General features: G+C 49.7%; 1 protein-coding gene across 14 annotated transcripts in view; it reads left to right on the forward strand.

Moving 5' to 3' along the window:
- The first annotated feature begins 351 nt into the window (after positions 1-351).
- dtnba (dystrobrevin, beta a) overlaps positions 352-25310 on the forward strand; it is a 54118-nt gene continuing 29159 nt past the window's right edge. For 5 of the 14 annotated variants that reach the window (XM_048984847.1, XM_048984851.1, XM_048984856.1 and 2 more), the window contains exons 1-7: positions 354-851; positions 11435-11481; positions 13101-13253; positions 21098-21165; positions 21242-21322; positions 22469-22682; positions 24073-24158. In XM_048984847.1, the coding sequence (XP_048840804.1) occupies positions 21099-21165; positions 21242-21322; positions 22469-22682; positions 24073-24158 (448 nt within the window). In that variant the 5' untranslated portion in view covers positions 354-851; positions 11435-11481; positions 13101-13253; position 21098. Of the gene's footprint in view, positions 852-900; positions 1080-11434; positions 11482-13100; positions 13254-21097; positions 21166-21241; positions 21323-22468; positions 22683-24072; positions 24159-25310 lie in introns of those variants that run through there. The other 9 variants (XM_048984853.1, XM_048984854.1, XM_048984857.1 and 6 more) reach the window with 6 other exon arrangements.

Here is a 25310-nt window from a genome sequence, read left to right on the forward strand (position 1 = left end):
GGCCACATCCTGGAGTGATGAACACTGGCTGCGGTTCCGCCTGATGGGGGAATTTCCCGTAATCATATTTACCCAGTTCACTGCTCTGTCTGCAGATACTAGTTGACTTTTACATGCTTCATCCCAAACACGCAGTTCTGTACTTTAACCTGAAAACCAAAACACCTGAAGTACAAGGAGCGACTTATTAAGCTAGCGATGCTGGTCTTCCCAGCCGGTAAATCCAGTAATGCTGCATAATTCTCGGCATGAGGAATCCCACCCCCCCATCCATCCATCCATCCATCCATTCATCCACCCACCCACATGTACGCCCCCCCACTCTGAGTCGCACTTGTATTTATCTACAAACATGATGCAACCTCTCGCCGTTTATCAGTAAGAGTTAAAAGGCGCCTCTGGTTAGTGCGGAGGTGCGGATGACAGGAGGCGCAGACCCGTAACGGGACGCGCAGGCGGAACAGCGCCGCCGTAAATGACAGCGGCACTTCTGGCGGTGTGTCAGCGGCCGCCGGGGACCCTTTTCCCGGCCTCTTATCGTAGTAAAACACGGTAATCGCAAGCTCATTTATCACGCTTTGTGCCGCAAAAGTGCTGAGCTCCGTCCGTGGGTTCCCGAAGGCTCCGTCGCCGTCTGCCGGTGCTGCTGAGGGGGGAGAGAGGGGCGCCAGGCTGGGAGGGGAGAGCAGCCAGAGCACCGGGGCGCGGATGGACAGCCGCCGCCGTCTCTCCCCGTGAACCTCCGGCCGAGCCGTGCTTCCTTCGGGCAGAAGAACTCAGGCGCAGCCCGCCGCCCTCCCTGCCGTGCTCCGGCTTCCCGTTCGGTGCCGGTACCGGCGAAGCCCGCTTTGGTAAGTCGGCGAGTGTTCGGGCATCCCGCGTTGCGACCGCGGAGCGCAGGTTCGGGTGCGGTTCCGGAGGGGGGTCCCGCTTTATCACACGGAAGACTCGCTTGGGGAACCGCGCCGAGCTCCTTTCTGCAATATGGCCGCTTCTCCGACTCCCGTTTCCCCGAGTAAACGCGCATCGGCGCCGACGGCTCCCGGGGTTCATCCGTCGAGCCGAGCCGAGCAGAGCAGGTCAGAGGGCCGGGGGGCGCCGGACCCGGATCCGGACCCGGACGGAAGCATAAAGGGCCGTTTTAAAAGCAGTCTTTCTCTGGTGCCGGTCCTGTGACTCCGATGTCAGGGATCGCGGCACATCGTGCCTTTTATTTCCCCGCGATTTTAAATGAAAGATTGAGGGATTCCGGAGGGTGATCTGAGTGAAAGATGGACCGATTTGGAGCTGTGAGTGTTATGGGGGCTTCTGCCGTAGCCAGAGCTACGCAGTGACGGCAACTTACTGCGGCCGTCTGGTACCTGTGTGTTCGCTGGAGAAGGATGATAAAGGTCCGGTACGGGGATATGGTTGGTTTTCTATGAGCAAATCTGTGTGTGTTTCACCATTATGTAATACTGTGCATGTTGCGTCTGTTCTGCATCTCGCACTTGCATCTCATACACTACCCAGTTGTGAGTTTTCATTTTAACTTTTAAAAACACGGCTTTCCAGCCCCGGGAGCGGTGCACATGTCGTGCATAACGCTTTTTGCACACGGCGGCATGAAAACACCGCACTGGAAAACCCTCATGCATCTTTGCGCTGTCTCCGGCTTGCATGCAGTACATTTGTGGTTTTTTTGCAACTTCTGTTGCGAGGTTGTTTACATCCCTTTTTGAATCTGCCCTTTTAGTTCACGTTGGCTTTGAGATTTAGACGAGACTGCGTCATATTTATATTAGAGGTGAAGTGCACGTACAGTATCCCAAAAGAGCTGTTATTTTGCTATTTTCAGGGAACTGGATCGCATTTAAACAGTGACGTCATACCGATAGTAGCAGACACACTCCGTATCTCCCTGCATGTGACTGTTCGGTTGCCTCTCCGCTGAGTTGCGGTTGTCAGTACGTATTTGCGTCGATCAGCTGGACGGCTTTAGCCTCTCAGGAATAACTGCAGTGTAGGCTATGACCGGCTGTTGAGAACCTCCCGCACCCCAGCATAGGTTCCGATAACTACCCAGTGAAGTGCGGTCACAAAGATATCAGCAAAGGGCAGTGAGTGACCTGGAAATGCTTGTGCAGTGCCTGCCATCCTCAGGACGATGTGCTTACCTTCAGCCGGGGGACGCTGTGTCCTGCCCCTGCCTCTTTTATTTGTATTTCCTTATTCTGTGATACATGGCTTCTGTTTGTTGCGTATCTTCCCTTACAGTGAGACTGCAGTGATGTCCATCTGTGTGTCATCTCTGCAGTGATGTGTGCATGTTTCCTCTGCAGTGGTGTATGTGTCCCCTCTGTAGTGACATATATGTACATGTCCCCTCTGCGGTGACGTACGTGCCGCTGTCCCCTTTTTGGTGATATTAATGTCCGTGTTCCATCTGCGGTGATGTCTGTGACCCCCTCTGCAGTGAGGTACGTGTCCATGTACCTTTTCCAGTGTCCTTGCCCCCTCTGCGGTGATGTGCGTGTCTGTGTCCCCTTTTCGGTGATATCAGTGTCCATGTGTGCGTCCCCTCTGCAGTGATGTTTATGTTCATGTCCCCTCTGCAGTGATGTTTATGTTCATGTCCCCTCTGCAGTGATGTTTATGTTCATGTCCCCTCTACAGTGACGCCCATGCGTGGGGTGTCAGGTCAGCAGACGCGGTTGGGCCAGACCCAGCTGTCCATTGCCGTTCTGTAATTGCCTGTGAGGTGTCATTTTGGAGAATCGGCTGTCAGTTCTCCCCCCACCAGGTGGCCGTGTGATAGAGTCTGCAGACATGACTCCATAGGTCTCCTATGTGCTTTACCTTGGAAGGAACCATTGGGTGACTGTCAGGTCTGGGAATGCAGAGGTCAGTTTCTGTGGCAGCGAAATCAATTTCCATAGAGAGAGGAATAGAGTAAGAAAGAGAAATAGGAGTGGCTGTGTCAGCTGTAGCGAGGTTGGGTCACAGGGCCCTCGGACAGGCACTGTACCTACACACTGCATGACACAGTCACTGCTGGCAAAGTGTTCAGCCAATCCGAACGAAGACAGCTGGATGGGGACCCTGAATAATGTCATTTCCCCAAGTCCTCCTCCATTGTTCAGCAGCCTTTCTCTCCCTCGATGACACACTCGTTCCATGGGCTGTTTTACTTGCACGTGAGTCTGAAAGCCACGAATCTTGTGGACGCCACCGGCATCCATCCGCCTGCACCGCTGTGCAGCTTCTGCAGCCAGGGGTAACGCGTGCGGAAGCACCAGTCCTGAGGTGATCTTCGTCGTTCTGCTAATTTCTAGTTGATTACAGGATGTAATGGTGCGTAGAGTCTCTGTATGTAAACATCACCCTCTGGGGCTTCTGTCTCACTTCCTTCATCGAGAGGTTAATGGTGCGATTTCAGTATCTCTGCCTTTGCCAGAGGGGGGCACTGTGACTGGGATAATGCTTCATTTCGGCATCTAATTACAACCTGAAGACAGGTCAGAGACCCTTAAATGACACATGTCCCTGCGTGCTCCCCTTACGGCTGACAGCTGAGTGTCTGGATCTCTCTGGGATCGTCAGGGTTGCTTCGTGCCGTTACTGTGACTGGAACAGAAGCTGCTTGATCCCAGGAGGCCCGTAGTGACTGCTTTTGGCATACAGTGACGATTTTTCCCTAACTGGGATCTTTGTGTCAGACTGGTCTCCCCGAATAGCAGTGGCTAATGCTGTCCAGAAATAGAAACCTTCCCCGTTTTCCCTTCATGAACCTTCTGCTGCCGCTGTTGAAAATGAAAATGATGAAATATGAATGTCGAGCTTCAGGTGTGTTTTCTGGCTTGGTTTTGGTCGGCCCTTATTTCCAGATAAAACTTCTGATTTCTGGTTCGTGGACGTCTCTGGTAAACTTGCGTACTTCTTCTCTGGCTTGCTTGGCATTATTTTTTTAATTCCTGCAGAGTGGCGATCTTGCACGAGGTATTATTTAAATGGGACAAAGTATTTGTGAAATGTACCTGTGATCTGAAGTCCAGCTGACCTTCCAGGACCTTGTCTGAGCCTGATGTTGCCTGGTGGGTTGTTTACACAGAGGGGTGTGTTCTGGGTTTCAGCCTGTGTATACATCTTTGTTGATATTTGAAGTGAAAGGTCTTTGAGTTTGCCCTGTTGCCTGGGTTGCCCCCTGGTACTCCTTGCCAGTGCCTACGGGAGATGAGGGCTGAATAAACAGTGACATTTGTCTCCTGCGTGCTCCTGGGAAGCAACGTTTGCGTGATGAAATTGCTTTGTTTATGCAGTGAGGCCGCTAACGGCGATGCCGCAACCCTCTTAACAGTGGTTTGTGACCCACCAGGATCTGCTGGCTTGTAAATGCCTGAGGGGGGTGGGGCCGGTCACATGACACTGTCCTTGTGGCTGTGCCCATGTCCTGGTGCTGGGTTTCTGCTGATTAGCCTATGAGCCACGAGCTTCAGATGGATCTGGGGTCTGGGAGTACATTAGCTTTATTTGGTGGCAAGGGTGGGGTGGAAACAGAGGCAGGCCCTCAGCCAGGGGTTACGCCAGTTGGGCTCGCAGTGGAGGTGCGGCCTTTTTCCTGTGGGCCCCCCCCCCCCCCCCTCCATTTGACACCCTGGTGGATCGAGCACTCTGGTTCGTTAACAGTAGCATTGGCTGTCGGTTTCCCGTGTTCCCAGCACAGCGGCGTTTGTCCTGAATAACGTCAATCCCTTGATGTGACTTTTCGAAGCTCAAAGCTGGCAGAAAATTTGTGCAGATCCAAGGAAAAGGGGCAGTAAATTGAGGAAAAGAGGAACAGAGTCTGAACCCCTGGGGAAGAGTCACCATGCACTTGGGCACGTTGTGAGGACTGCTGTTCCCATGCCAACGGGCTGCTGTCCTTTTGTCATTTGTTGTGTTCAGTTATTGCTAAATAAGATGTTGTTCTGCATTTTACTGCTTTTCTGTTTATTGCTTCCTGACTTTGCCATTCAAAGAGATTCCCATTGTTAAATATTCATTCTGGTTAATTTCCTGCGTTTTAAGTGGAATGTTCAGCATGGAAAGATGTGAGCTGGTGTGGTAGTGCATTCCTGGAGGCAATGTTGTAGACTTGTATGGATTTTCTACTTTTACCCCATGACTTGGATGAAGACCCTTCTCCCACAAGGAGGCCACTCCCACTCATGAAGGCCCCTCCCCAAATAAATCTCCTCCCACTTGTGAAGGCCCTTCCTGTATGAATCTCCTCCCCCACATGGATGCCACTCCCACTCCTGAAGGCCCCTTGATTCCCACTGATCCCTGCCTGCCGTCTGGCTCTTTATGTGTGAATATCAGCCAGTGTGCTTTTGGACATGATCTGAGGCTCAGTGGTTGGCCTCTCGTCTGCCGTCCCCAGCGTCTGTGCACTGCTGGCCGTCGATCAAGAGAGCTTCTTACTCGCATTACATAAAGTCATTAGTACCATTTGCCGACAGTCAAGGAAATTCCCAGGACCTTAATCTGATTTTATGTTTCGGTAAAATTCTGCTGGTTTGCGGTTTTCTCCGCAAGATGCTGCTACAAGGGCATTCTGACCGACTCCATCAGCAGCTCATGCCGTGGAGGTACGCGGAGGTGCTGTTATCACCTCCTCCTGACATGATGGTTATGCAGCACTGCTGCACCCTGCCTGAGGAGGCTGCCCTCAGTGGGCCAGCCGTTAGCATCGCCCTGACACCACAGAGCCCTGCTCTGAGAAACTGGCCTGGCTCCTGTTCTGCTCTGGCCATGTCAGTGCCATGGAGAGGCATGATGCTGCTGGACTCTGATCTGGTTATTTGGGTTGCCTCTCACTAGAAGGGTGGTGCTGATCCTCCCTTGACATACAGGTGGTGCTGCTCGCAGTTCTAGAATAGAATAGAGGTACTTTAGTAATCGCCCTGGGGAAATTGTCTTCTTGCTCTCCATAATACACACAGACACATATACAGATGAGAGCAATCTCGGGGGTCACAACGCAGGCTCAGTCAGTGTCCAGCACCCCTGGAGCTGGAGATAAGGGCCTTGCTCAAGGGCCCATGGACATGTGACTATTCTGCTGAGGCCGGGTCGTGAACCGGCGACCTTCCAATCTCAAGTTGAGAGGCTTAGTCTGCTGCTCGCAACAGGAGTGGCTTAGAATGTGCTTTTGAAGCACCCCAATGGCATGACTCATACGGGCGGAGTGACAGGCACAAGCGGCCATGAAAATAGGTCAGTGTGGTCCTGCAGGCGCTCCTGAAGGGGTCCTGCTCTTACTAGTCATGTTGACCAGGGACGGGGAGATCTTTGGACAAAGGTTTCGCCATGAGATCATTGTGGATCTTCTCAGAAGGATACGGGGAGAATGAAGCAGCACCTACAAGCTGGATATCAGATATAAATATTTGCCTGAAACATGCTCCAAAACAGGTTTGATGGCCACTTTTAATTAACCGGGAGACACAGAGTCCCACAACCCCCAGAGCATTTGGGCATCGGTGAAGGCACTTGGAGGATGGAGCTGTGAAGAGCTGGAGGAGCATCGGGCTTTATGATGGGGTGGGGGCGGGCTGTAATTAAATATGGAGATGCTTGGAGGACAGGCAGGGGCTGCTTTACCGCGGTGTCCAGGCCTCCCCACTTCAGTGCCTGTGTCTTGCTGTGTATTGCTCTGTCTCTCCTCCTCTGTACCGTGTGGGGACCTGCAGCTCGCGGTTTAACTTACTCTCTGCTTGCACCCAGCATGCTGTGTTGCATGGGCTCACCGCTGATTAGCATAAGCGTCGCTCAGCAGCCTGAGTGTCAGCATGTAAATAAGGGTGGGCTGCTTTCGCGGCCTGACATCGCCGGGTGGGGGGTGTGAGCTGTGTGCACCTGCCCCAGCCCCAGTCGTCTTTGTTGTGCGTTTCACGCTTTTTCCGATATTCTCATCCGCGTCCTACGCCTGGCTGAGCATTCATCGTGCTCTCGTGCTGGCAGCATGGAATCTTCCTCAGTCTTGTGCTTCATGGCTGCTTGACTTTCAGCAGGTTGCAGGAAGCCGGTTAATAAAACTTACTGTTTTATTTTCGTGTGATTTATTTTACCTCGGCCAGTGTCGTCGCGCTCGCTTTTCATTGACCACTAGAGGGTGTGGAGGGTGGGGCATTCCTGCCACCTGGTCTGTGGTTCTCGTTCTTCCTTCCTGGGCTTCCTGCTCACCACAGGTGATCTTTGTGGGTGTTCAGTAGTTTCCTTTAGTGTAGTATCCCTCTCATGCCCCTCCCCCCCGCCAAACACACAACTGGTTCTCAGCTGAGCCTCTTTGTCTGGTCCCCTGCTGTGCTATGTTAGCTGGCCCTTGCTGTGCTCAGTCAGTCTGGCTCTGTTGTGCTCAGGCACTCAGAATTGGCTGTGCTCAGTCAGTTGGGCCATCCCATGCTCAGTGACTCGGGCTTGGTTATGCTCAGTCACTCAGGCTTGACTGTGCTCAGTCACTTGGGCCCTCCCATGCTCAGTGACTCGGGGTTGACTGTGCTCAGTCACTTGGGCCCTGCCATGCTCAGTCACTCAGGCTCGGCTGTGTTCGGTCAGGTGGACTAGTGAATTTTGATATGGTCGTGCTCAGTCTGTTGGGCTCTGCCATGCTCAGGTGGTCGGTGGGGCAGCTGTATCCAGCTTCCTTCCCATTGGTTTAATTTATTTGCTCAGGTTCCGGCATCTAGCAGCAGTCATATTTGTGGAGATCTGGTCTCCGTCATCATTAAGAGGTTCAAAGTAAACGCAGGATGTAATTTCTGCCCGCAAAGCCTCTTTAATACCCGTCATTAGAGGCATTATGCTGACAGTTTTGGCCCTAAATTTTGTTTTATTCCTCCCATAAAGGGCTCTCTGGCACAGACGGGGGGGGTACCTGAGCAGAGTGAGGTAAACACGGGTCATGTTCTTCAGCTCATCAGCCAAGCTGCCACGTTACACAGTAATATGGGTACTGTGTATCCCTGATGCGTTTCTTGGTAACAGTGGTATTACAGGGCTGTTCCAACCTCCTGTCCGGTCCTAGTCTCTAGGATAAAGTCTCATCTGGCTCTCTTAAGCGTGTTAAACACGTGCTGGTAATTCCCAGGGTTTACTATGATCCACTTACTGCTGGATCGTTCGGAGAGTGATAAAGCACCTGAATGGCATTTAATAAGTTTTATTTGTGGTGATCATCTGGCATAGATATTTATCCTTACTCATGGTGTGACAGATTTGTTTTGTAAAATACTGTAAATCTGTCTCTTGCCATCAGCATGGACCAGTGAGTGCACTGTTTATTGTTACATTTTCAGCCACACTCCAGAACAGTGTTAATCCAATTCTGCTACTTGGAAATGTAAATAAAATAAAATAAAAATGAAATTGCATCTCCCAGATTTCTTTGGAAAAAAAAAAGACTGGCATAATTATAGGTAGTAAGATGTGTTGAACCTAATTTGTATGCGTGTGATTGACTCAACGTTGTTAAAGAAGTGAAATTTATCTAGAAATTGGTAGCTTTTCCCTGCAAGTTTTTAATAAAATGAACAAATAATAAAAATTAAAGCTATTACTTTTCAGATGCTCTTTGTGCAGCTCATAAATGCACAGACATTCTGGGTGGGCAGCTGATCATGTGCTGGTCACCATGACACAGTAAAATATGAATTATTCCAGCAGTTCATCTTTGTGGCCTGGGCACCCCAGAGCTGGCGGTGTCCCTACGACGTCGCCGGGGTCTTTGTCTAAGCCGGCTACGTCTGAACTCGCACAGCGGGTGAAATTGCCACAGCGCTGTGTTTTGTGATCTCTGCATATGTTTATAATTAAATAAGGAGCTGCTCCCTAAGATTGGAGAATGTTTGGTAAGATGCTTATGTCTTGGGTAACAGGAAGCTAGCAGGTTGAGTCATGTGGAGATATTCGGGAGTGTACTGCTCTGAATATCAGCTCTTCTTTAGTGCAGTGTTTCCCAGTCTGGTTCTCGGGGATCCCCAGACAGTCCACATTTTTGCTCCCTGCCAGACGGTCCACATTTTTGCTCCCTCCAACGTGGGCAGTCTGTGGGTCCCAGAGGACTGGATTGGGAATCACTGTTTTAGCGTTTTCCCATGAAGCCTCAGACCAGCGGTGAGCCTGTCCACATCTTCTCGGCCACAATGGCATCATTCATAGGGCTCGGAGGGGGTGAAATGTTTTTCTGGAGAATGTCAGTCGTTCCATATTTAGCATCCTGGTAATGCGGTTTGCTAATCTGTTAAAATGATTAAGTAAGTGTGTTGTTTTTGATGAACGCCTCTTCCCGCTTCTGCCGCTCACCCTGTTTGGATGCTAGAGTCTCTCCAGCAGGAGGTAAATGCGAGAGACTATGCTGGTGGCCTCGATAGCAGTTACCAGCTGGCCGTGTGGGCCGCCGCTGCGCTGGGTCAGAGCCCGCTCCCCGCTATCACAGTTGGCCTTGCAGAAGTGCCCGTGTGGGTGTAAACTGCCACGTGTTCTTTCTCCGAAACCCAAGTCGTCTTTCCAGATTGGAATTATCTTACAAAGGTGACCGTCAGCATGGCCCGGGAGGTGTGTCGTAGAGCCACCTTCTGTAGGGGTTAAACCGGGAACAAAGACACACTGTGTTACAACGAAAAACCAATGAAAAGGGGCAATGGAAGCGGATCTAATGGCTGGGCGTACTGCCCCCTGCTGGGCATTATTGGTAGCAAAGACTTTTTTTGAGTGTCAGTCATCAGTGGCGAAGGGGGGGAGGGGAGAGACCTTGCTGTGTACCCCTCCCTGGCGTCAGCTCACTTGCGGGAAACATATCAGGTGTGCCACTTCTTGCAGATATGAACCCTTATGTAAGTTTAGAACTTCAGGTCCTAACATTTGCTCTGTAGCGCAAATGATCCATTCCGTTACTGTTCCACGCAAGCCCTCACTCTTATTTACAGAGACATACCCAGGCGCTCACTAAATCCGGATGCTATAGGATACACAGTAAGACGCACGCATATATACAAAGCCATCATCATCACCATCATCAGACGTCGTGGCAGCATGCCGAGTTGGTCACACCAGATGTCTTTTTTCCATGGCTACAGACTGGCTTATGCTGGGGGATCCCGAGATGTTCCCAGGACAGCTGGGAGATGTACCTCCAGTGTGTCCTGGATCTTCTCATGGTCCTCCCCACAGCGCTGGGTGGTCTCCTTATGTACCACGTCAGCTGGTTCCTCTCAATCCAAAGGAGACGCGGCTCTATTTCTAGATCCTTCCAGATCTCCAGACCTGTCACGGAAACCCTGCAGAGAAACTTCATTTCAGTTACTTGGGTATCTTGACAAGGTCAAGCGTATTTCTGTCTCCTGCACAAGCTCGGCTCCTTCCCCACCAGAAAGGTGACATTTCATGTTCCCAAAGCCACTGCCCAATGTCAAGGTCTAATCTGTCTGGGTCCATCCCACTCAAGCCTGCCTCCCAAATGGTACTGCATCTGGCCCCCATCTTTCACCTATCGGGTGGAGAGCCCTTAAGATGACTCCCCAGTTTCAGACTGAGGTTCACCGGGTTATGTGGCTGGCCTGGCTCCCTGACAAACGCCACCCCCACCTCCCGGATCTCAAACCCCTCTTTCGGACAGGGTACATTTGTTTCTTTTTGGTAGCTTTCATTGGGGGTCTTTGTAGGGTCAGACCTGTTTGCCAAGGGAAACCGTACGAGAAGCTCCAGCTATACCTCTGTGGAGCATTACGGCACGCAAACCCTTGCACCATGCTAAGGTTGCAGTCCTCGGAGGGGGCGTTGAAATCCAGCTGAGCAGCTAAACACGGCGTCAGCTCTCAGCCACATTTATGCGAAATATGAACTGTCTAGTGGCGTGTGTTTAACTTTCTGCAGCTGTGGGTCTTGTGGTATTTCTTTGCGACAGATTCATATTGCTGAAAGATTATCTGGACACACTGGCAACATATTAGTCATTAGTGTCAGTATTATCCTGAGTTTCGGGGCAAAACGGAGCAGGATGAGAAGCAGGCATGCGTAGGTGGGGGTGGGGGGTACTTTAAAGGTACTGTGTCCCCCTTTTTAACCAGTGAACACCTCCCCCTGAGAGAGTCTCCGCACAGTCCTGACAAGAAGGTTTGTTCTTCTGCAAACTTACTGAACCATCTAAGGCCAGTGGTTCTAGCAGGACCTGGCAGTGATGGGATCTCCAAAGCCCAGAGACACACAAGGAGGTGTGTAGGAGGTGCTGGTCCACAGCGTATGGGGTACCTTTATGTCTGTGTAGCCGCATGTCCTCTACCACGCTGGCTAATCCTAACCGCAGTAGAATTTCTCTTCATTTCTACAGTTTTGTGTTGCTGGCTTCTCTGGTTTGATTCATGCTCAGTTCTGAAAGGACGATCCCTTAACGTCATTTCTTTTTTCCTCTTTTCAGAAGTCCCTTTTGAGGTTTCCGTCCGATCGTCCTGCAGCTCTTGAAAGGTAAAGATTTCTGTTTGATATTCCCTTACGGCGGTATCATCAGCGCGTCTCGTTCTCCTGCTTTGCCTTATAAATAAGCGTCTCCGAAGCTTGCTGGAGGCACGGTGAATGTCTGCAGTGGAATGAATGCAGATGACCGTGTGGGAAGGACTCAGAGAAAGGTGTCAAAAGCGCTTGAAAGTCGTGCAGTTTGAGGAGCCGTGCAAAACCGGGACCGTCGATGCATTATGGATGAAAGGAGGATGCAGTCGCTTCGAGCGAAAGCCATCAGTAATATCATCCTGAAAGTCATTTTGCGTGAGGATACAGAGCTGTTGTCTGATGATTCGTTAATGACTTGTACCGTCCTTATGTTACTCAGTGGCTTATATTAATAATTTAATATGACGGATTTGGGGTCAGTAATGCTATGACTGAATCTGTTTTATCAGATGCCACTTGTGGCTGGTTAATTTTAGCAACACAGCTGAAAATGAATAAAAATATATAGATAAAATGTTGCATGTCTGGTTACAGTGACTGGCCGGCGTGGTTGTTCTGTTGATTTCGGGTGTGACTTGGACGCTGTTAGTATGCTTCTTCCTGGCCCATCTCCTGCAGGTTGTGTCAGAATATGCAGAGCGTGCGAACGTGACACTCGATTTGCATAAACGATGCCCGGGCTTGTGGGCGGTCTGTGGGGGGACTCGGATGGCCCCGGTGCTCCATCCTGCTCTGGTTCTCCGGGCACACCCTTCTGCTACCTCATCCGTCTGCTGACACGTGTCCCCCCTCCCTGCCACTGAAACGCCATGACGCGGATGTGTTTGCATTAGCGTGCTCTTCAGGCGTATGTAGACGTCTGTCTGGTGGCTGAACAGGCTGACTGTGTATATGTGGTTTTATTGTGCTGTGAGAGGAAGGGCAATCGGAAGGCGTCTACTGCCGTTTGTATTGATGAGATGCTGGGCAGTATTAAGTGAGGCTCTTCATTATTTTTCTTTGTTGTTTAAACTCTCGGAGGGGCTTCTGCCGGACCAGGTTGTGTTGTGTAACGTCAGACCCTGATATGTGAGTAATCAGCCGGGAACGAGAGTCAGGGAGCCGGCTGGAGTCCCTCACACTTCAGGAACTTTCTTTTATACATCCTTCAGCTGAAGTCAGCCAGCGTGGGGGGGGGGTGGCTGGCCTTTAACTGCAGGTGCTGCTGAAGGCTCTGCTTTCCTCAGCGGGACTCCTCGGAGTTTGTGGTTCAGATCTGAGTGTTAGAAAGCTGAGGATGTGACGTGCAGTCACATGTAGGTGCGCTCAGCCAGGGAGCAGGCAGCGGCTGGGGGCTTGTTTGATCTAGGTCATGTACCTTTATGTTCCAGGATATCTGATACGAGCTTGAGTCAATGCTGTTTCTGCATTTACGCAAGTGTCCCTGGTCACATGACCGCTACGCACTGTTGGCATATAAAAAAAAAAAAAAAAAACGAAAAGAAAAGGAGGGTGTGGTCTTATTGTCTGTCTCTTATTGGAAGTTAGCCACCATGTGACCAATAATGTCAGAAATGAGGGTGGGGTTGCCATGGTGACCAGAGTGTAAGGTAATGTATAAGCCGCTGATGTGCTGTGTGTGCCTGTTTCCTCGCCAGTTCGCAGGTGCCTGGCGGTTCCTTGTGGTGGCCCTGCTCGTCCTGATGTAGCTTTGGGTCAATTAAACTCCTTGCTGTCCTCTGACGTGCTTGCGAAGGCTGGTCCGAACCCTGAGGAGAACCGTCAAGATCCTACTGGGTCCTGTCCGCCAGGTCAGTAGTCTGGCCTAACCATGTACCCCGACCTTCATCGGAGGGGTGTCTCTTTATTTGGTCACATTAGGAGTTACGCATGTTTCGGCGATGGGCGTTTTGCAACGAGGGTCCTTAATTGCTTCCACAGCTTTCCATGGAAGTGTGTTGGTCACCTTAAATAGTGCACATTGACTGCTTTGTAGTGTCGTAGGTCTGTAGTGTTTCCTATGTCACCGATTACGCCGATGGCCTTGGCTTGCCGCTGTACTTTGCTAAATGTTGCAGGTGTGGGGATTCCACTTCATATTCGAGGTATGGAATCACTTTTAGAAGCATGATTATAATCTTACATTACGGGTTGTGCTGAAAATGGATCGTTCTGAATTGAGCCTTTGAAATACAGTAAGTCACCTATTGTCCGCATTACAATAGAGCGTAAATAATGTGTCTTAATAAATGGCGAGCTTTGTGTGCGTGTAATCTATATGTGTCCCTGCGTTTTGTCTGTCTGTCATGAAGTAATTTTTCCCCCGTTAAGAATTCAGCACGCCGGTCGGTGATGAAATGGTCATGAATGTTGGCGTATTTCAGCCAGTGCTGTAGGGAGCGTGTTCTTCAAAGCTCACATACGTTTTACCCAGGGCTCTTTGCATATCCTTTGCATGCTGTCTGTCACTGGTGAAATGCTTTGGGTGCAACGAACTCTGCCTCATTGCCGCTGTGCTGCTTATTCTATTTGGTTTACTTGCCTTTTATTCCAGCGATTCAGACATCGGGATGGACTGGGGGGGGCATGAAAACAAAGGGGGATTTTCTGTGGGTCAGTGTGATGCCTCCTGCTGTTGCAGTCATGGAGACTTTGACTGGATCCTGTAACCAGGACTGAATTTAGTTTGAGTTGTTGGGTTCAGGTTTTTGCAGTTACATTACCCCCAGTATCCTTTTGGGTTCTTTCCTCTGGGTACTCAGGTTTCCCACCATAGCCCGAAAACATGCTGAGGTTAATTGGAATTACCACACTGTCCATAGGTGTGCGTGCGACTGCTTGGTGGGTGACTGTGTCCGGTGATGGGTCGGCGCCCCGTCCCTGGTTGTTCCCTGCCTTACACCCGCAGCCTCCAGGACAGGCTCCAGCCCTCCTGTGACCCTGAATTGGACAAGCTGTTACAGAAAATGGATGGATGGAAATGAATGTTTTATTCTAAAATGGTACAGGAATTTCTCCAGAAACATGCTTGCATCTGTCTATATTTATTTCTTTATTTGTTTGTGTTTGTTTGGCTATGCTTATACATAATTATTCAAAATCCCCAGTATGGGTTTTATTCCTGTCAGCATTCTGCCGACTGCCTCACAGTACCTGCACATGTGTTTAAGCACAAAAAGCTCTGGGAAAGAAATAGCATATATATGTTCAAAAGATATACACTTTAAAAACAAAGATGTCTGTTTTGCTTATAGGTTTGCAGAATCAGACATCGATTATTAATCTGTATTGAAATGTAGCCTAATGTCATCTGGGTTCAACCACATTGGTAATAAAGAAGTTATTTGAAAAATGATGAGGTTAAACTTACCACTGCGTACAGTCCAAAATATGGTTTGGTTTCATCTGAAATGTTGAGCAGCCCATGAGCCCCTTAAGGGTTAACTGGTCATAAACAGCCTGCAAAATACATGATTGACATTTTATATATATATATATATGTATGTATATGTGTGTATATATATATATATATATATATATATATATATATATATATATATATATATATATATATATATATATATATATATATAAAAGGCTATAAGTTGATTGCGGTTTGCTAAATTATTCTCAATAATTATCATTACAGTAGACCTGCCGTTCATGACCAAACATGTATTATACTGAGCAAGTTCGACAAGGTTTTTGGGCAAAATGGGCATTTTAATATCAGCACGTTTCCAGTGTTTGTGCGTGTCAATGACATTTACTCCTTAAGTATTGAAATTTGGTATTAAATGACCAGGCATTTTTACTTGATAGTATCTAAATAAATTCAGTCCATGTAAAACAGTACTGAAATTCAGTTCCCAGCCCTACTCACTGCTGGGCTTGACCATGCGGTGACATGATCGAGAGGGAGTGAGAGTGAGGGAGTGAGTGTGAGGGAGTGAGAGGACTTTATTAACTCCTTAGAGGGAAACTCACTCGGCAGCTTCTGTCATTCATGAGTCTTGTGGAGGGTCATTCCTGTCTGTTCTGCGTGTTAATGACTCCTCTGCCAACCACAGCACACTGTACACAGCTGCAATCGCAGCATCCTCAGGGGGACTGTAAATTGCCAGAGCTTTGAGGTCGACATTGTGGGTGAATGATGATCAAGATATCCGAAAGAGGAAGGAACGTTCTCGGAAAACAGAATCGCCCAGAGAGTCTGTGTGCCGTGGGCTCTCAGAAAGCAGGCCTAAATGCCCACTGAGACAGACTTGAGAAGCCAAATGCATCCCACTGCGCGGTAACTGGTGGGCCCCTGTCTCCTTCCCAGCATAAACAGCTTATTTACCAGGTGCTTTTATCCAAAGCAATGTGCATTTTGAGAAAGCAGGGCCAGACGGTCCCTACTGCTAGGACCCAATAGTAAAATCACGGTTGACTCGTACTCATCCTTGGTAGAGCAGATGAAGGCGGGCGGCCTGTACTCGTCCTCGGTAGAGCAGATGAAGTTGGGCGGCTCGTACTCGTCCTCGGTGGAGCAGATGAAGGCGGGCGGCTCGTACTCGTCCTCGGTGGAGCAGATGAAGGCGGGCGGCTCGTACTCGTCCTCGGTGGAGCAGATGAAGGCGGGCGGCTCGTACTCGTCCTCGGTGGAGCAGATGAAGGCGGGCGGCTCGTACTCGTCCTCGGTGGAGCAGATGAAGGCGGGCGGCTCGTACTCGTCCTCGGTGGAGCAGATGAAGGCGGGCGGCTCGTACTCGTCCTCGGTGGAGCAGATGAAGGCGGGCGGCTCGTACTCGTCCTCGGTGGAGCAGATGAAGGCGGGCGGCTCGTACTCGTCCTCGGTGGAGCAGATGAAGGCGGGCGGCTCGCACTCGGTGGAGCAGATGAAGGCGGGCGGCTCGCACTCGGTGGAGCAGATGAAGGCGGGCGGCTCGCACTCGGTGGAGCAGATGAAGGCGGGCGGCTCGCACTCGGTGGAGCAGATGAAGGCGGGCGGCTCGTACTCGGTGGAGCAGATGAAGGCGGGCGGCTCGTACTCGTCCTCGGTGGAGCAGATGAAGGCGGGCGGCTCGTACTCGTCCTCGGTGGAGCAGATGAAGGCGGGCGGCTCGTACTCGGTGGAGCAGATGAAGGCGGGCGGCTCGTACTCGGTGGAGCAGATGAAGGCGGGCGGCTCGCACTCGGTGGAGCAGATGAAGGCGGGCGGCTCGCACTCGGTGGAGCAGATGAAGGCGGGCGGCTCGTACTCGGTGGAGCAGATGAAGGCGGGCGGCTCGTACTCGGTGGAGCAGATGAAGGCGGGCGGCTCGTACTCGTACTCGGTGGAGCAGATGAAGGCGGGCGGCTCGTACTCGTACTCGGTGGAGCAGATGAAGGCGGGCGGCTCGTACTCGTCCTCGGTGGAGCAGATGAAGGCGGGCGGCTCGTACTCGTCCTCGGTGGAGCAGATGAAGGCGGGCGGCTCGTACTCGTCCTCGGTGGAGCAGATGAAGGCGGGCGGCTCGTACTCGTCCTCGGTGGAGCAGATGAAGGCGGGCGGCTCAGACATAGGTTAAACGTCAGACTGAGTGTAGTGGTCTCACATTTGTCTGCCCTGAACGTGTCTGAAGGGGAACATTACCCTGGAAATGCCGACTGCTGAGGTTTGAAATATTGTGAGCTGAATTAGTTATGAGCCATATTAAGAAGGCAGTTTAAGCTTTCAGTGGGACTCGGACACCAAAATGTTAGGCTTTTTGATCAGGAATCCCTCTTGGCATCATTAGACCATGTGGTCAGAGGCTGATTGATGCTCCATCCGGCTGGTTTCTGTTGGTGTCATTCTTATACAAATGATGACATTCCAGGGAACTCTAAGGGGGACCTCAAATAATTTCCTCAGTAAAGAATAACATTCTTCACATTCCATTTGATCGTGACGGACTCCTTTTCCGTCTGCTAGGCATAATGTTTTCGATAACATCCCAGGTTTTTGTGTGGCTGAAGTAAATCCCAAACCCAGGATTAATTTCCGGAGCTTGAAAGCTTTTGTTCTGAGATCTTGACAGTCAGTCTGGTGATTTCTGGTGTTTGCAGTTGCTTTCAGTCTTTTTAACCTGTCCTTTTAAGTTTGTTTACAGAGCATCGCATTGCAGCTGGCCTGCAGCGTTCTGTTTAGTGTTTTTTTTTTTTTCCTATTAATGTTTTTAAATGAGCTAAGTGAATGTTGAGCATTTGTCTTGTTGCGCGCCTGCCTGCCTTGTGTTGTGACTGGAAGGTGTAATGACCTGGTCATCAGTCACCAAGTTTCCCCTTACAGTCCTCTGCAACCCACAGGCAGTTTGTGTTTTTGCTCCCTCCCAGGCCCTGGCACATGGACTGCCTGGGGGTCCCCGAGGACCGGATTGGGAATCACTGGTCCAGATTTACGCAGACATTGTGAGGAAGTGCAGTGGCTGATATGTAAATTAGATTGCTGCTTTTTTGTTTGACGTCAGAAGCAGCTGTCCGCCTCAGTAGGGCCTGGGTGCTTCAGGACAATCCTCTGGTCCTCATGCCTTCACCCGAAGGTATCCCCCCGGAATCTCCCATCTCTGCTTGTTGAGGGGTCTTGTGTTGTATCATTGGCATGAGGCAATCCCCTTCCACTTACCTCTCCCTATTCCTGTGTGGCCCCGAATCCTCCGTCGGTTCTGTTACTCTGAACTGAAATACTTATTCAAAGATTTCCAAAGATGGTCCATATGGACTGGCTGTCTCATCAGTCCAATCCAGGTCACTCATTGCTCACCTGTGTCTGTCCTTTCACACTTCCTGGCCCCTCCGGTGCCTCTGATTGGCTCCGGTGCATCTGATTGGCTGTCAGAATGCTCCTGAACTGGGCTCGCTTGACACCTGGTCGATTTCGAGTTACCGCTCTTCGTGTTTCACTGAGCTGTTTCCGGTGATCCATCAAGCTCGCTGTTTATCTGCAGTCTGTGTCGATGGGGCAGGAACGCACTCCATGCTGTGATTAATGGCAGCTCGTCCAGGCCCGGCTCACTGCCTTTCATCCTGCGATGGTGTCTAGCAAGTGAATGTTTGTCTGGCTAGAGCAGCTATTTTTTAGGTATAATTTTAAGCTGGTGACGGGTGAACCTCTGGATGGTATCAGGGACCTTTAGAAGCAGAAATGCGAGCTTCCGTTTAAGGCGGCCTTTTGAGAGGAGAGACTCTGCAGAACGCCCTGCTGCCTCATATTCTCCAGCTTGCAGCCACTAGCATGGATGTTTATTCAGAATGCTTTAGAATATTATTATTATTATTATTATTATTATTATTATGTGAGGTGTTTGGGGGAGTGGCTGGCTGGCAGACAGAGGTGGCAACAATTATCAGCCATAAATTGATTGTCTTCACCTCCTTCCCGAAAGCCATACTTTAACCTAACCCTGACCTCACATTCTCCCTACTGCACCCAACTAGTCTGCTGTTTGAATGCATCGCATTTTAGGAAGCTTTCTGGTTGCATGCGGCCCAGAATTTCTTCAATGATGGAGGGAGCTACAGGACACCAGAGCTGTGATGGAGTAATCCGCATCTTCGTAATTATAGATCCACGCTATTCTGGATGGAGACATTGGCTGCTGCATCATTTTGTAGTGAGCTGTGAGCTGTCTGTGCTCTTTAAGGATCAGTGATTCACCCATGGAAGGGTGAGGGTCCAACACTCTGAGGGAGAGACAGCCGAAGCGTGTAAGGACTCTCTGCAGTGCAGGTGGCCTCCTAAAGCAAGCGGAGCTGGCTTTAGGTATCAGCACCGTAGCAGGCCAGCAGACCGCTGCCGCGATGTAAACATAAGCGTTGCTGTTTGACCGCAGCTCATCTGAATCGGCTGCTGTGATAAGCTTGAACCCCTAGAAGGTTCTGTCACACTTGGGACCTAACAGCTGGACTGAGAGAACCGGAGATCCGTTTCTGCACGATGGGAGCTATGGGACCCTCAGGTTGGCACCTCTGGACCTCACAGCTGCATAGCATTCTGGGATATGTAGCTGGGTATTTAGTGAATTTTCAGCACATTATGAATGTGCTGTAATCGCCTTCTGTGCTGCCCTGAACGCAGGGTAAAGAGTCTGAACCCTGGACTTAGATACACCACCTGCAGATGTTTACCTGAGCAAAAGTGGGCCGGTTGCAGTCTCAGTGGGGATTTCCACATATTAAACTGCTATCCCAGCATGCAGCTATGTTGTGTGGGGCAAGGGTTTCCAGTATTCCATCAGGGTATAAAAGACTGGGGTTTGGGGGAGGGGTTGGTTAATATTCAAAAAATAAACTGCAGTTTTCAAACCATGCTTTTTTTAATGGCATGTTCTGATGGAAATTTAAAAATAAGGACACGGCTAAACTTATTTGGCCTACAAATTTCAGCCAGTCCGCAAAATTTGTACAACGTGTGCTAGTCCAGTCGTCAAAAGGTTGATACCTCAGGTATAAGGTTCTACAAGGCTCTACCAGAACCATTTTCTTCTGAGACTGTGGTGGAGTGAAGTTCCTCTTTTGGAGAAATTCCCTTTTTGAAACCACCCTAGCGTGACTGATTACAGTAGTGATCAGTTGTGAACAGTTCAGCTGTATGTAGTGTAGAGACAAAATGTTTACAAATAAGACAAACGTTATTGATCTCAGGGGGACATTGTGGTGCATACAGCAGCATGGTACATAAGTGTGCACCGACAAGCCTACAGAGCAAAACAAGGCAAAATACAACGATACCCAGTACTGACAGAAGTCCTACGCCATTCGTCACATCAAGGTGTTCAGCTTCTTCTTATGGCCTTAAGATGGCTTCTGTGGTCCTCCCCCTGTGGTCCTCCCCCTGTGGTCCTCCCTCCGGCGTCCTCCCCCTGTGGTCCTCCCCCTGTGGTCCTCCCCCTGTGGTCCTCCCTCCGGCGTCCTCCCTCCGGCGTCCTCCCTCCGGCGTCCTCCCCCTGTGGTCCTCCCTCCGGCGTCCTCCCTCCGGCGTCCTCCCCCTGTGGTCCTCCCTCCGGCGTCCTCCCCCTGTGGTCCTCCCCCTGTGGTCCTCCCTCCAGCGTCCTCCCTCCAGCGTTCTCCCTCCGGCGTCCTCCCCCTGTGGTCCTCCATCCGGCGTCCTCCCCCTGTGGTCCTCCATCCGGCGTCCTCCCCCTGTGGTCCTCCCTCCGTTGTCCTCCCCCTGTGGTCCTCCCCCTGTGGTCCTCCCCCTGTGGTCCTCCCCCTGTGGTCCTCCCCCTGTGGTCCTCCCCCTGGCATTATGGACAGTGTCAGGACTTAACACACACTCAGCTTGTCCTTGTTGCTTGTTTTAGTGTCTGACCAGAAGGGGGTCCTCTACTACAGGGTGACTCCAGGTCAGTCACCAGCTGTCTGACCCCCCCAACCCCTCGATGTACCTATAAGCTCCGTGAAGTGTGAGTGTGTGGTTGTGTAAACATGCCAAATGTCTTGTACTTAGTATGGTTAAGCATAGGACTGGGTAGTGTTTAAGGCTGTGATAGATAGGGTTAGGGTTATGCCCATAGGAATGAATGGAAAGTACCCATATAGGTCAGAATACATGAACTGTGTGTGTGTGTGTGTGTGTGTGTGTGTGTGTGTGTGTGTGTGTCTCCTGTACTGTCGAGATGTACAGATTGTGATCTTGATCTGTCTTTTTCAGAATGATTGAGGAAGGAGTGAAGCGGGGAAAGACGATGGCGGAGAAGAGACAGCTCTTCATGGAGATGCGTGAGTGGGCCACCCTTTGGCGCCTTCCTGCCTGCGTCCTGCTCAGGTGCCTTAATCATTTTACCTCACACCTCAGGGGCGCAGAACTTTGACGTCATCAGACTGTCGACGTACCGGACCGCATGCAAGCTGAGATTTGTGCAGAAAAGGTGTAACCGTAAGTATCGGCTTTTCAACTCTTCCGCCATTTCTTTGGGGTTTCTTTGGGCTCCTAATTTCACTGGAATAGTGGCAGTGACATAACGATCTTGTGACAGCATTACTAGTTAGAATCCGTAAATCAGACGGTATGTATGGTTATTAAAAACCAGACGAGGAGCCTAAGCAGCCGTTACCTTGGTGGTACCCGATTCTGGTTTGTTCAAGTCAAGCCAAAGTTTTATTTGACATACACACAGTTATACTCAGTCCAGTTTGCAGTGAAATGCATGGCTGCTCTAACTGCAAGACTGTGAAACAGGGGACAAAAGTATGAAGAGAAAAGACAGTAGACATTTACCAAGGAACAATGATCATTAATGTCCATAGTGTGCGAATGGGCAGTAGGAAGTGAGTTCTCCCTCACGACTGCGAGCTGCTCAGTAGGCAGTGAGGTAGGAGCCCCATTCTGCAGAAGTGAGTCCGTAATGCACTACATGGCACTTCCTCTCAGTAAAGGCGGGCCAGCTTGCGAAGGAGTGCTGTGAGCAGAGGTGGACAGTTCAGGTCCATAAAGTAAAAATCCAGTCCAAGATATGGTTCCACCAACCAATTGAGTGCTCTCTGACTCTTTATACTCAACTGGTTGGTTGAAGCAAACTCTTGGACTGGATTTTTGCTTTCAGGACCTAAACTATCTACCTCTGGCTTCGAGGGTCAGTGGATTATGTGTATTTAAGGTGGAAAAGGATTTACTGGGAGTCTGTGTTGGAGTGTTTTTATGGCATGGTTTTATAGCACATCTGACCAATATGTGGAAGCAAGGTTAACCACAGAGTCTGGCCTTAGATCAGGTTTGAGTACTGGCGGTTCCTGCTCACTCATTGTGTAGACCACACGGCTTAGCACTCTGATATCCAGGGCGTTCAACCGCAAGATGACTGTGAGATGACTTCAAGCTGAATGTAAGCTTTGTTAGTTCAGGCCAGATGAATGTCATTTTATCCCTGCAAGCAGCCTTGGTTCAGAATCAGAACCGTATCTTGGTTTGTTTTGTGTTGTGTGGCTGTATCTTGTTTCTTGTTGATCTTGTTCGCTTCCAACACTCTCATGTCCACGGTTTTACGCTCATACGTGATGGACATTCCTCGTCGCTTCTCTCTAGTTCACCTCGTCGACGTCTGGAACATGATCGAAGCCTTCCGCGACAACGGCCTGAACACACTGGATCACAACACTGAGATCAACGTCTCCAGGCTGGAGACCATCATCTCCTCCATCTACTACCAGCTCAACAAGCGTCTGCCGACCACACACCAGATCAGCGTGGAGCAGTCCATCAGTCTGCTGCTGAACTTCATGGTGGCTGCCTATGACAGGTGCGAAGGCTCGCTGAGACCCCGAGGATCAGAACCACATATGCACGTTTACAGAACATTCATTCATTCGTTCACTGTACAACCCACCATGCAATTCTTCTTATTTGCTACAGAATTCCGTGCAAAACCTTCTGCAACATACTGTTTGTCTTTTGTTATTTATTGTTACTGTTTGTTAATGTGTAAATGTCAAGACAAATCACTTTACTGGCATCTCACACGCACAAAATTAAATTCTGCTGTCTAAATGTATGGTTTGTGCTACTGTAAACCTGCAGTGTTCTTCAGGATTATCCGTCTGTCTCCCTGTCTATCCTGATTGGATCTGATCTGTTTAGCTTCTGTTCTTGCTCTGGTGTGGCCAGGATTCTGTGTGAACAAATCTCCCGGCCTCTACTCCTCCATTCGCGGAGTCCCGTTTGATATGGTAACCATCTGAACGTGTGATGTTACCGTCTCATCTCTGGCGAGAGCTCGACACCACGCTCTGTTTGATTTCTCCTTCACAGGAGCAGGCGGTTTTATGAGTTAATTGGTGGTAAAGGTTGCGACACAGTGTTCTCCCTTGCTTTTCAGAAGTACTTATAATTTATACCCTACTACCACATGCCCCCATCTGATAATAAATCTCAAACATCAATCAGAGGAGGTGTCACAGGGTTATAAATGCTAAACACTTTTTTTAAATGAAGTTTTAACCAAAGTGTGAATATTTATGAAGACACAGGAGTTGAAGGACTGGCAGGGGGTGTGTGGGGACAGCATTGGGTGGCAGGGCCTTGCTCGATATTCTCTTTGAGGTGTTGATCACAACGCAACAGCACGAGGGGGAAACCTGAGGCGGAGTTCTGTGCCGTTTAGGTTCTGGTGATGCTAGTACCACAGACGTATCTCCTAAGGATCCGCTGGAGCTTCCGGAGCACAGCTGTGATGTGTCATACAGGGCGACGGAGGTTTGATCCGCACCTGTCTTACAGTAATCTTGCTACGCATGTGTCGCGTTTCCATTACCATCAGAATGGCGCTGGGTTTTCTGGGACCAGCGTGTATTACGCCCCCGATGGTTATACCAGGATTGATATAGGGGGACTTTTTAGGGAGCCGTAAGCTGAGGACGCAGGGAGGCACGGAATAGCGGAGCAGCTCTACAATTTTTAACAACCTTAGAATCACCGGACTGATCACATCTTCATGTGAAACTCGCACCGTCTTGTAGATCAGCGCTGATGGAAGATGCCGAAGCTCCTGTGCCGCACGTTCAGGTTCTTTTGGCTGTTAAGCTGATCGTTGGAATTAACCCAGTTTATTTCTTTTATATATATATTTTTTTTTGTTGCCTAACAGATGTGACTGAGGATGATTGACTTGATCCTGCTTCCATGTATTTCAGTGAAGGCCATGGCAAGCTGACCGTGTTCTCCGTCAAGGCCATGCTGGCGACCATGTGTGGTGGGAAGATCGTGGACAAACTCCGGTGTAAGTATCTGTTAGTATCTGTGTCTGTTTTGGAGCCCTGTCATATTTTTAAACAATGGCTCCCTCTAGTGTCTGATGCCTGTAATTATATTGCATTGTAAATACTCTTTGAACATGGGATTACGTAAGTAACTTATAAAAATGGGGAAACTTGGATGGACAGGGGGGCGTATCCTGGAGCACCCCCCCCCCCCTCGCCACCCCTCCAACCCCCATACTGGGTAACTGATTGGAACATGCTGTGGTTGCATGAAAAAATGGATGGTTATATTTTTAAAAAACATGTGTGAGCAGGTCGTTTTTGGGACCATATCAGAAATTAGCTTTGCATTATTTATGATAACAAGATCAGTGTAAAAATATATATTTTTTAAAAGATCTCCAGACTTGCAGTAGAAGTGATTTGTCAGAATTTTTACCATTGCATCAGATGTCCACTGGTATGTGCTGTTGAGCAGCCCACATTATCCCCAGCATATGTGCTTACTGGAGGTACAACCAGCTAAAAGTAAGTTCAGCACAAGTGAGACTATAAGTATGGCAGTGTAAAGACCTCACTTACAGGAATACTTCCTCTGGCCATGTGATTACTAATGTCGTCCTGTCTTATACCGTGTTTAAAGTAGGAAGCAGTTGTTCACAGCTAGTGTGGTAGACCATCAGTGTATTATTAAGTAATTTATTATTAATAATAACATATTTTATTAGTTTAATGCTTTTCAAGGACCCAAAGATGCTAACATTAGATAAGATGGAATAGAAAAGGGATCCTGTGTAAGACTAGCTGATTATATACGACACAAGAATAACATGCCAGGTGCTATGGGGACAAGGCAGGGAGTAACCCAGGACGGTGTGCCAACCCATCGCAGGGCACACACACCATTCACACTTACACTGCCACAAATTAACCTCAGCACGTATTTGGGCTGGGGGGGGAGGGGGTACATGGTCACGACATCATGGGGAGAAAACATGCAAACTCCACATACCCATTATCTGGTTTCCAAAGGTGTGAGGCAACAGCAACGCAATCAGAAAAATGTTGGGGACACACTGATAAACAGGGCCGGCCCAAGGCATGAGAGAACTAAGTGGGCGCTTAGACCCCAGCCTCCACCAGGGGGCGCCGTCTGCTCAGCCTGTCAGAAT

This window comes from Brienomyrus brachyistius, chromosome 19, assembly GCF_023856365.1.
Source record: "Brienomyrus brachyistius isolate T26 chromosome 19, BBRACH_0.4, whole genome shotgun sequence".
NCBI lineage: Eukaryota > Metazoa > Chordata > Actinopteri > Osteoglossiformes > Mormyridae > Brienomyrus > Brienomyrus brachyistius.